Source organism: Capricornis sumatraensis, chromosome 4, assembly GCF_032405125.1.
Source record: "Capricornis sumatraensis isolate serow.1 chromosome 4, serow.2, whole genome shotgun sequence".
Lineage (NCBI taxonomy): Eukaryota > Metazoa > Chordata > Mammalia > Artiodactyla > Bovidae > Capricornis > Capricornis sumatraensis.
In genome coordinates this window covers 163,939,779-163,951,346 of record NC_091072.1, presented here as the reverse complement: position 1 = coordinate 163,951,346, position 11,568 = coordinate 163,939,779, and the positions used below count along the sequence as shown (strand labels likewise).

General features: G+C 58.0%; 1 protein-coding gene across 1 annotated transcript; it reads right to left on the bottom strand.

Moving 5' to 3' along the window:
- Positions 1-1,038: 1,038 nt before the first annotated feature.
- KLHDC7B (kelch domain containing 7B) lies at positions 1,039-4,506 on the bottom strand. The gene has a single exon (XM_068971574.1). It carries the CDS (start codon positions 4,504-4,506, stop codon positions 1,039-1,041), a length of 3,468 nt encoding a protein of 1,155 aa, XP_068827675.1.
- Positions 4,507-11,568: the final 7,062 nt, after the last annotated feature.

Below are 11,568 nucleotides of genomic sequence, written 5' to 3'. Positions count from 1 at the left end.
TTCTCAATAAACTTATTTTCAAGCACCTCGGGATCCTTTCTGTCTCACCCAGCTGCATTCAGGCCCTGTGAGCACACAAGACGGGCGAGACGCGGATGCTCTGTTGAGGCAGAAGAGCTCAGTGCCAGTGGCGCTGAACTGAGAATAAGAGGCCAGAAAAGGAGCCAGACAGGTGGGGCACGGGCAGCATTCAGGCGGGTTTATTTGCCTTCCCACAGTGAGTTCCAAAGCGGACGGGGAGAACGTCGTTACTCAGCTGCATGTCTGGGACGCTGTGCTGGGCACTCGGGTGTGCCCTTAGGTTCCCACGACCCCATTTCAGACAAGAAAAGCCGTGGTGGATGTCTATCCAATCCACACAGCGAGTGAGGGGCTGGTGGGGAGGGGGCAGGCCCCTCCAGGGGCCGAACCAGAGGGAGAGGCGGCACCAAGCTGCAGACGGGCACGAGCTGAGTGGTCCTGGCCGGCCTGGGCAAGGGTCTAGGCAGGGGTTACAGCCAGCAGGACACTCAACAGACAAGGATTCTCAGCCCTGAGGTCAGTCAGACAAAAGAGGGCTTCAGAGCTGTTCCAAGATAGAACCAGCTAGACTCCGGAGGCCTCAGGCCAGGTAGAAAGTCCCAGAGACAAGGGTGCTTTCCTGGGGACTCCTCTGGTCTCCCTTCTCACCCCCTTGAGTGCTGCTTGCCTGACCTGGAGCCCCCGGGTCAGGTCAGGCAGTGGGGTGTTACTGTGAGAGGGGCTCTGCCTGGGGGACGGATGGGTGAGCGGGCTGAGGCTCCAGGCAGCCAGAGAAGGATTAAACAGGAAGCAGCTTGGGTCCGGTGGGAGGTAAGATGCCAGCAACCAGCTCCCAGGCGCTGGGGGCCGGGGCTCTGAGGGGGAGCAGGCACAGAGGAAGGGGAGTCAGGAGGCTCATTAGAACAGAAAAGGAAAGTTGTCCCAGGAACAGCAGCAGAGCGTTCTGCACGGCAGCCTCCTCCCAGGGCGCCTCCCGCCCAGCAGACCCGCCCCAGGGTCTCCCGGGAGAGCAGCCAGTCAGAGGGCAGTCTGCAGTGGGGCCCTGGCAGGCAGAGTCAGGGTGAACGGGCAGAGGACCCCTTTGGTCCCCAGGGGGAAAGGCTGCAGCTCCTTGGCCTGGAACTGGGCGGTCCCCTCGGAGACGGTGAAGGTGGCTGTGACTTGGTGGTTGAGGCAGTAGATGGTGTTGCCCAGCGCCGCGCAGCGCAGCGGGGCGGGGGCGGGCAGGGGTAAGGCGGCGGCCCGGCTCCAGGAGCTCGTCACGGGGTTGTAGCGCATCACCGCGGCGCCCACACCCCGCAGAAGGTCGAAGCGGTACAGGAAGCCCCCCAGAGCCACCATGTCGCCGGACCGCCGGTGGCTGGCACTGTAGGGGCATTCATCCCACGCATCCTTCGTGGGACGGTACCTGAGCAGCCGGTGAAAGAGATGGCCCCCAGTGACGTAGATGTCCCCCTGGCAGGCCACAGCCTCGTGAGCCACGGGGAAGGCGCCCGCAGGGAGGGGCGCGCGGGGGGTCCAGGCGTCTGCGCGCGGGTCGTAGCACTCCATGCTGTACAGACACTCGCCCCCGATGGCGTAGAGCAGCCCGTCCAGCGCCACTAGCTTGAGCTGGGCGCGAGCCTGCTGCATGGGCCGCACCTGGCTCCAGACGTCGGTCAGAGGGTTGTAGCAAAACACTTCGTTGGTGCAGACGGCCTCGGCGCCAGAGCCGCGGATGCCCCCCGCCAGGAACAGGTAGTTGTGCAGAGTGCAGAGGCCGCATCCGCGCAGCGGGGCCTCCTGAGGCACCTTGGTCAGCGGCCGCCACGTGTTCTCTCCGGGGTGGAACACGTGCAGATATGCGGGCGGAGGCAGGGCCGCGGGCCCCACGGCAAGAGCCTCTGCCGCAGGGGAGTCCCGTGTGAGCCCAGAGCGGCTCGCCCCGTAGAGGCCCGGCAGCACCAGGGCCCCCAGCATCGCCGGGCCGCGGCCGGTGCGCAGGCTCACGATGCGCTCCCGGTCAGCCCCACTCAGCTGCCGGTAGAGGTTTGGGTCTCTCAGCACGTGAAGCAGATTGTCGCTCATCCAGGCATAGGTTTCCTGGGCCAAGCCAGGGTCCCCGTGCTGCTGGGCAAAGGCCAGTGCATCCAGGCAACTGCCCAAGTCCAACCATCGCGGCAGAGCCACGGTGGAGGCCCTGGACTTCCGGGGCCCCTCCACCACCCCCCAGCCTCCCGGCCTCTGCAGAAACCCCGTGAGTTTCCGGGCCTCCTCCTGCTTCTCCCCGAGGCCCTGCCCGAAGCCTGAAGGGCGAGGCCCTGCCTCGGACACCCGTCCCTGGGGCTGCCCTGGGGCCGTCCGGCTGGCCTCCTGCTTGGGGCTCTGGGACATTTCACACAAGCTGTGTTTCCGGGGCCGCGGGACTGGCTGGGGGTCCTGCCTTGTAGCCAGAGAGGGTGAAGAGCCAGGCTGGGTCTGCTCTGGGGGCGGCAAGTGGGCCATGGGCTCTGCGGCTCCCCTCAGCAGTGAGTCTGGATATTTCTCCTCGGTTCTGTCCCCTCTCGGGCCTGAAGGGGTGCCTGCAGCAGCAGCCCCCTCAGTCTCAGGGTGACTCTGCTGTGGCTGGGCTCCAGCCTCCTCCAGGCCCCCTGGACCCGCCCTTGTGGCCAGCCCCTCTGTGCCATGCCTGTCCTCCTCTGGGGGAGCAGCCGACTCTCTGATCTCAGAGGGTGAGGCTGCGCCTGGATGGCTGGGACTCTCCAGAGCGGCCCTCAGGGCTCTCCCTTGGGTCCTCTCTGGCCTGGGAAAGGGGTGACTCCTGAGAACCATCGAAATAAGGTTTCCCCAGCTGGTTGAGAGCTGCCCCTGCTGATGGTCCTTGCAGAGAACAACACTGGGCTCCCGAGATGCAAGCCTTGATCCACTAGCAGCCGCGGGGGCTGCAGCTGGTGCGGGGGCAGCAGATGGTGCTGGAGGAGGGGCACCTGTCGGGGGTGCAGGGGTCGGCGCTGGGGAGGAGGACCCCGAAGCAGGACTCTGGCTCACTCCGAGGGGCAAAGAGTCTGAAGGAAAGGAGATCGGAGGAATCGGGGCTCCAGGTACGAGACTGGGGCGGGCATGTGCTGCGGGTGGGGACCCTGGGGGTGGAAAGGTTTTAGGGGTGCATGGCGGGGTCGTGGCCGAGGAGCTAGGGGAGGAGATGTAGCTGCAAATGTCTGCAGAACCACAAGCCACCCGGCCTCGCAGGGACTCTCTCCCTTCTCTAATGCCATGGGCCCCTTGCTGCTTTGTCCCTCCAGGCCCTGAACTGAAGAAAACTTGATCTCCAGAGCCATTAGCCCCAGCCCGTCCCACAGTGCAGGCCTCTGTGGTCCTCTGCACCAGGGACAAGAGAGGGCGTCCCCCCTGGGGCCCCTCTGGTGATAGGCTCACAGGGCCCGGGGCCTGGCTGAAGCTCCCGGTGACCAGGACCTCCCTCCTCACCCAGGGCCAGCCTCCAGTGGCGGCTGGGGACCCCTGAGACTCCCTGGGGGCCAGGGTCGCAGCCTCCTTGTTCTCGCCGGCTGTGGCTGCCGAGTCCAGAGCTAGGCCTTGGGCGGCTTGGGGGCCACTCTCCCCAAGCCCCCTCTCTGAGACACCCATCAAGGGCCTAGTCTGCAGGCTGCACAATGGGGGCGGCTCCTGGGGGAACAGGAGCCCCCGGGAGCCTGCGGGCAGGCTGCTGGCTGCACCCACAGCATCCCACACGCTCACCACAGAGCCCAGAGACAGGGCGTCCAGCTTTGGCCGGCGACAGCCGCTCCGTCCTGAGTCCACCTGCCCCCACCGGCTGCCGGGGCTCTGCCCCCTCGAGGCAGGTGACCCCCGCCCTTGTTGCCAGGGGCGACTGTCCCGTCCTGCCCTGTGGACAGGGGCCTTGCCTCGGGCACCCCCTGCCTCCCCCCGCACCTCCCCTTCTCTGCCAGGATCCCGAGGGGTGAAGTGTATCAGGAGGGGTGCAGATGACCCTTCAGCTTTGCTCCCACCCGGGAGAGCAGAGCCTGACCTGCGAGCCTCCTTCCCTTTACGTTGGAGGGTTTCAGGGGGTCCCAAGGCCCCTCCACTGGCCGCCTCCCCTGCTGGCATCTTAAGGGGAGGGGAGGCTGCAGCAGCCAGACTTCCGCTGCCCAGGGGCTCCTGATCCTGGGCGCCCACTGCAGCTGGACTACCCTGGCCACGTCTTGCAGGGCCTGGCTTTCCCTGCCCTGAGCCGTGACCCTCAACAGCGCCACTGACCTTGTGCTTCGGGGGTAGGGCTGGCCCAGCTGCTCCCACCTGCGAAGGCCGGAGGGCTGGTCCCGGCACTTCCTGGTCCTGCGCGCAGCCAAACCAGTGCAGAGCCAGCGCCGTGGCGGCCACCACGGCCAGGGCCAGCAGGGTCAGCGCGGCGCCCTCCCAGTCTTCGTCCACATCCCCGTCCCAACCCCAGGCGAGGCCGCCAGCCTCTGAGGCGCTCTGGGCCATGGTCTGGGCCGCCGACCCAGCAAGAGGCGCCGGGCAGCAGGCTGGGAGATGCGTGCTGCGCGACACTAGGGCTTCAGGCCCTCCCGGGTGCCGCAGATGGGCCCGAGACGTGCCCCGCCCAGAGGGCTGCCTGGCTAAGGAGGCTGTGCCTGTGGGCGCGCCGCGGACCCGGGAGGGTGGGCCTCCGTCGAGCGGGGGGTCAGAACAACTCCCCGCAGCTCCAGGAGCTCGGGCCTCCCCGACCCTGCCCCTCCCCCGCCCGCCCCCGCCCCTCCCTCTTTCTGCGGGTCCAGGGGTGGATGGCAGTGCCCGTCAGCACTGCCCCGGCAGCCCCCGTCAGCACTGCCCCGGCAGCCCAGCCACTCGTTCTGCCCAACAGACCCTCAGCTCGGGTCCCTCCGCTGAGCTCGGGCCAGTCTCCGGGGCTCTGCCAGGGAAGAGTTACCCACAGGGAGATGTTATCTGTAGCTGCAGCAACACGAGGAGGCCCTGATGAAGTTACCGGGAACCCGAGAAGACCGTTCTGCTCTGCAGGGATGGGGGCATCTCCCTGAGAAGAGGGATGGGGTGGGGATCCTGACCCCCAAGCTCGGCCCACATGCAGATGGGCAGCGGGGAGGGACGCAGGCCTGCAGCCGTGGCCCCACTCCTGGGGACGGGGTGCTCGGGAGAGTGGCTCCCAGTCCCCTCCATCCAGCTGCCTCTGGACCCTCTTGACCCTGAGTTCAGAGATGGGACCGTTGTCAAAAGGCATTTTTAAGCCATCGAGAGTAATGAGTGGACAAAGGAAGGAAGATCCAAAAGTTGTGTTTTCCTCTTTATTGGCCTGGCTCATCGCAACCTTCCAGAGCCTCCTGGGCTCTCTGGGCCATCTCGACTGCCAGAGGCCCCTCTGGCCAGCCCTGGAACCTCCAGGACCCCCCTCCAGCCCCAGCGCCCCATCAGCCTGGTCTCGCCAGCCTCCTCTCACCCCGCCCCTCCCTCCTCTCCAGGACTCAGGCCCCCGCAGCACGTGGCTGCTCAGGGAACAAGCTTTGTCTCCTCCATCTGCTCCTCTCTTCAACCGAGGAGTAAATCTCAGGACAGGTGCCAGCTGGGGCCAGACTCGGAAAGAGCCTGGAGCTCCTGGGACAAGGGCAGGCACCTCGTCACAAGTGCCTGTTCATCGCTGGGGGCAGAGGACTCTCCCTGACGAGGGCAGCGAGAGGGCCAAGGCCTGTCCCTGGCACCCCGCCCGGGCCCTGGTGAGCCTCAGGCGTCTCACCCACCCGTGCTCTCCCACCACCCCCCCGCGCCAGGCGTATTAAGTGACAGTCAGAGGGAGCAAGGGGCCCTGCCTTAAGGTGGACCTCAGCCGGGGGCCCCAGGCTCTGTGTCTGGGTAAGTCTGGGGTCCAGCGACCTTGCAAGGATGGAGATGATCCCAGCATCTGCACCTCAGTACAGGCCATGCAGTACCCACCACACCTCCACCCAGCACCGGAAGATCGTGCCATCATCTGAGCGCCAGGCTGTGGTCAGAGAGCAGACGGGTCCCCTAGCCGGGTCCACCAGGGGTGACTTAGGACACCAGCTTCACGAGGTGCTGAGGCCTGGGATGGGTCCCAGAGGCACAGCTGGCCAAGGAAGGGTCCAGGCCCCTCCCCTGGGGAAAGGAAACACCTGACTTTTCAAAACCCAGATCGAGGCAAGCCCCGCCCTGCAAGGAGAAACTCCCTGTGGGAAAGTGCCTGGAGACGTGTCACCTTCCAAACAGTGGAAGTATTTCCCTCTTCTCTTTCCAGAGAGAGTAAGAGCGCAGCACTGCTGGAAAGATGACAGAACGTCAGAAGCGCACGGGGCCACCCACAGAGAGTGTGACACGCGAGCAACTGTTCTGGTTGTGCCGTCGTGGCTTAACTAGCACAGACTCCCATCGAGGCAAAAGTGAAGACCAAGGAAATGGGCCCCGGGCAAGTCTGGCCTGCAGTGGCCTCCTTAGAGCCCTGTGCCCCATCGCCTCTGCAGCAGGACCCCTGACCTATTCCCTCCAAAGAATAGAGGGGCTTGGGCCTATGGACCCAGAGATCCTGTTTCCTCAGAAATGACACAAAACAGGGATGGAGGAGTCACCTGCCTGCCAGCACGCGTGACCAATGGACACTGAGGGCCTGAGAAGTGGGGAAATCCATCCACGTGTGAGCTGACCCGTGGCAGCGCCCAGCAAGACCCCCCACCGCTGGGTCACTGAGCCCGGACTGCGCTGGATGCCACCCGGCACAGAAGCACCCGGCGCCTTTCTGAAACATGTGCTGGAGGAACGCCTAGTGAGATGGAGACATAACCCCACTGGAGAGCCAGCTGCCCATGGGCGGCTAGTATGCATGAGGCAGCAGAGAGCAGCAGAGCTCACTAAATGCTGGGCTTTCCTATTAGTCAAGAAAGATCGTGTGATCAGAAATTATGTGAACCAGAGAATAGTACCTGATATGCATGCCTGCGTGCTAAGTCGTTTCTGACGCTTTGTGACCCGATAGGCCGTTGCCTGCCAGGCTCCTCTGTCCATGGGATTCTCTGGGCAAGAACACTGAAGTGAGCTGCCATTCCCTTCTCCAGGGGATCTTCCTGACCCAGGGATCGAACCTGTGTCTCTTATGTCCCCGAGTTGGCAGGAGGTTCTTTAACACCAGTGCCACCTGGCAAGCCCATAACATCATATATGTTTATGCTGAGTCAGAGAAGGCGATGGCACCCATTCCACTCCAGTGCTCTTGCCTGGAAAATCCCATGGACGGAGGAGCCTAGAAGGCTGAAGTCCGTGGGGTCGCTGAGGGTCAGACACGACTGAGCGACTTCACTTTCTCTTTTCACTTTCATGCATTGGAGAAGGAAATGGCAACCCACTCCAGTACTCTTGCCTGGAAAACCCCATGGACGGAGGAGCCTAGAAGGCTGAAGTCTGTGGGGTCGCTGAGGGCCAGACACGACTGAGCGACTCCACTTTCACGTTTCACTTTCATCCATTGAAGAAGGAAATGGCACCCCACTCCAGTACTCTTGCCTGGAAAATCCCATGGACGGAGGAGCCTGGAAGGTTGAAGTCCATGGGGTCACTGAGGGTCGGACACAACTGAGTGACTTCACTTTCACTTTCACTTTATGTTAAGAGTATATACATATAAATAAATCTAGAATAACATTTAAGGCTTAGAAAATATAAATCTCAGATTTAACATTCATACCCAACATGGTATACCTCTTAAGGAATCCATGTGAGTGAGGGAAATGTTTATGCAAAAAAAATTAATAAATAAAAGATAACACAATGTTACTTGTAATGGAAAAACTTAAACACATAAGTATTCAACAATATGAGAATGATGAAGAGAACATGTGTTTCCACACACATTTTTTTTTTTCCAGGTCCAGAAAAAAAAAAATGCCCTTCGTATTTGATAGGATTGCACTGGATCCGTAGATTGCCTCGGGCTCTGTGGTCATTTTACCAATATTAATTCTTATAATCAAGCGCACATATCTTTCCATCTGTTTCTGTCAACTTTAATTTCTTTCATCAACATCTAGTTTTCACAATACAGGTCTTTTGTCTCCTTGAAAATGAAAGTGAAGTCGCTCAGTCGTGTCCAACCCTTTGTGACCCCACGGACTGTACCTGCCAGGCTCTTCCATCCGTGGGATTCTCCAGGCAAGATTACCTCAGAAATGACACAAAACAGGGATGGAGGCAGTCACCTGCCTGCCAGCACGCATGGTGCTGGATCTCTGGAGTGGGTTGCCATTTCCTTCTCCAGGGGATCTTCCCAACCCAGGGATCAAACCCGGGTCTCCTGCATTGCAGGCAGACTCTTTACCATCTGAGCCACCCAGGTATTTTATTCTCTTTGATGCAGTGGTAAATGGGATTGTTTCCCTAATTTCTGTTTCTGAGAGTTTGTTGTCAGTGTATAGAAGTGCAACAAACACTGGTCAGAATGGCCACCATCAAAAAGTTAGGCTTCCCTGAGAAGTAAGCCTTCCAGTGGTTAAGAATCTGCCTGCCGATGCAAGGTACATGGATTCAATCCTTGGTCCAGGAAGATCCCACATGACACAGAGCAACTAAGCCTGTGCGCCACAACTACTGAGCCGTGCTCAGGCAAGAGAAGCCTGAGCTCCTTGACAAAGAGCAGCCTCACACTAGAGAAAGCCCTTGCAGACCCAGAGCAGCCAGATATAAACAAATCTTTTTTAAAGAACTCCACAAGCGATCAGTGCTGGAGAGGGTGAGGAGAGAGAACCCTCCTACACTGTTGATGGGAATGTGAACTCATGCAGCCACTACGGAGAAAAGTATGGAGGTGACTTCAAAACTGAAAACAGAGCTACCATATGATCCTGCAGTCCCACCGCCGGGCATATATCTGAAGAAAACTCTAAATCAAAAATATACATGCACCCTGATGTTCACAGGGCTTCCCCGGCGGCTCAGCTGGGAAAGAATCCGCCTGCAATGCGGGAGGCCTGGGCTCGATCCCTGGGTCAGGAAGGTCCCCTGGAGAAAGGAATGGCGACCCACTCCAGTATTCTTGCCTGGAGAATCCCATAGAAAGAGGAGCCTGGTGGGCTACAGTCCATGGGGTCACAAAGAGTCAGACGTGACTAAGCAACTATCACTTCATTTCACTTCACTTCTGATGTTCATGGCAGGCTTCCCAGCTGGCTCAGTGATAAAGAATCCACCTGCCGATGTAAGAGATGCAGATTCATTCCCTGGGTCGGGAAGACCTCCTGGAGAAGGGAGGGGCAACCCACTCCAGTGTTCTTGCCTGGGAAGTCCCTAGGACAGAGGAGCCTGACCGGCGACAGTTTTTGGGGTCACAAAAGCGTTGGACATGACTTAGTGACTAGCCAGCAACAATGTTCGTGGCAACACTGTTTACGATCCCCAAGACATGGAAGCAGCCTCAGTGTCCCCTGACAGAGGATGGATAGAAAGCCGTGGCACACAGATGCAACGCGCTGCTCCTGAGCCATGAACTGAGTAAATGGTGTGACCTGCAGAAACATGGGTGAGCCTAAGGCGCTCCCTGGGGGACCAGTGCTCAGGAAGTGGCACTGCCATGCTGTGGCCCTTGTCGAGGAACTGGAATCCCGAGAGCTGTGCAACGTAGCCGAAAAAAGGATGACAACGCCAAGTGAAGTGAACCACACAGAGAAAGACCAATATCATATGACACTGCTCATATATGGGATCTCTATTTTAAAGTGATGCAAACGAACTTACATATGAAAGAGATTCATCGATGGAGAAACTTCCAGTTACCAAAGGGGAAGGTGGGGGGTTAGGAGTTAGGGGTAATATATACACACCACTATACATAAAGTATATAAACAAAGTGCTGGACACATCAACTAAGTCACCTGTGTTCCTTTTTTGTGACTGAGTGCCATCCCATGGCATGGAAGGGAGGCTCAAAGGAGGGGATGTGTGTGTACATACGGCTTCTTCACAGTGGCACACACAAAAGACCAGCGCAACAGAGTCACGCGGTTATACTCCAATTCAGAACTGATGGGATAAGGAGGGCCCACTGAACAGCGCTGCACGGAGGCCCAGCCAGTCCCTCCTGAGGGAGATCAGCCCCGAATGTTCACTGGAAGACTGACGCTGAAGCTGAGGCCCCAGTACTCTGGCCACCTGATGCAAAGACCTGACTCTTTGGAAAAGACCCTGATGCTGGGAAAGATTGAAAGCAGGAGGAGGGGATGACAGAGGATAAGATGGTTGGATGGCATCACCGACTCGATGGACACGAGTCTGAGCAGGCTCCAGAAGCTGGTGATGGAGAAGGAGGCCTGGCGTGCTGCAGTCCACGGGGCTACAAAGAGTCAACAACACCGAGCGACTCAACAGCAACCATATAGCATGCAAAACTACCCTCAGTGTTCTGTAACAGCCAATAGGGGAAAGAATCTGGGAAACGCACATGCATACGTCAGTATAACCAAGTAACCCTGCTGCTCACTGGAAAATAACACAGTGCTGTACGTCAGTACACTTCAGTTCTTTCTCTTGGGGATGGTTTGGAACACGCCTCCTGTACAATGTCAAGAACCTCCGTCCATAGTTCTTCAGGCACTCTGTCTATCAGATCTAATCCCTTGAATCCACTTGTAACTTCCACTGTATAATTGTAAGGGATTTGATCCAGGTCATACCTGAATGGTCTAGTGGTTTTCCCTACTTTCTTCAACTTAAGTCTGAATTTGGCAATAAGGAGCTCATGATCTGAGCCACAGTCAGCTCCCGGTCTTGTCTTTGCTGACTGTATAGAGCTTCTCCATCTTCGGCTGCAAAGAATATAATCAAATATAATCAGGATTTTGGTGTTGACCATCTGGTGACTTCCATGTGTCGTCTTCTCTTGTGTTGTTGGAAGAGGGTGTTTGCTATAACCAGTGCGTTCTCTTGGCAAAACTCTGTTAGCCTTTGCCCTCCTCCATTTTGTACTCCAAGCTCAAAATTGTCTGTTACTCAGGATGTCTCTTGACTTCCTATTTTTGCATTCCAGTCCCCTATGATGAAAAGGACATCTTTTCTGGTGTTTGTTAGTTCTAGGTCTTGTAGGTCTTCTTAGAACCGTTCTAGTAGGGTAAACCACTAGACCATTCAGGTATGATCTAAATCAAATCCCTTACAATTATACAGTGGAAGTGACAAATAGGTTCAAGGGACTAAATCTATAGACAGAGTGCCCGAAGAACTATGGACAGGGGTTTGCAACATTGTACAGGAAGCAGTGATCAAGACCCCAAGAAGAAGAAATGCAAAAAGGCAAAATGGCTGTCTGAGGAGGCCTTACAAATACCTATGAAAAGAAGAGAAGCTAAAGGCAAAGGAGAAAAGGAAAGATACCCATTTGAATGCAGAGTTCCAATGAATAGCAAGGAGAGATAAGAAAGCCTTCCTCAGAGATCAATGCACAGAAATACAGGAAAACAATAGAATGGGAAAGACTAGAGATCTCTTCAAGAAAATTAGAGATACCAAGGGAACATTTCATGCAAAGATGGGCAAAAATAA

Excerpts from the sequence above, each read along its gene's own strand:
- KLHDC7B (XM_068971574.1), bottom strand. The coding sequence starts at position 4,506 with ATGGCCCAGAGCGCCTCAGAGGCTGGCGGCCTCGCCTGGGGTTGGGAC.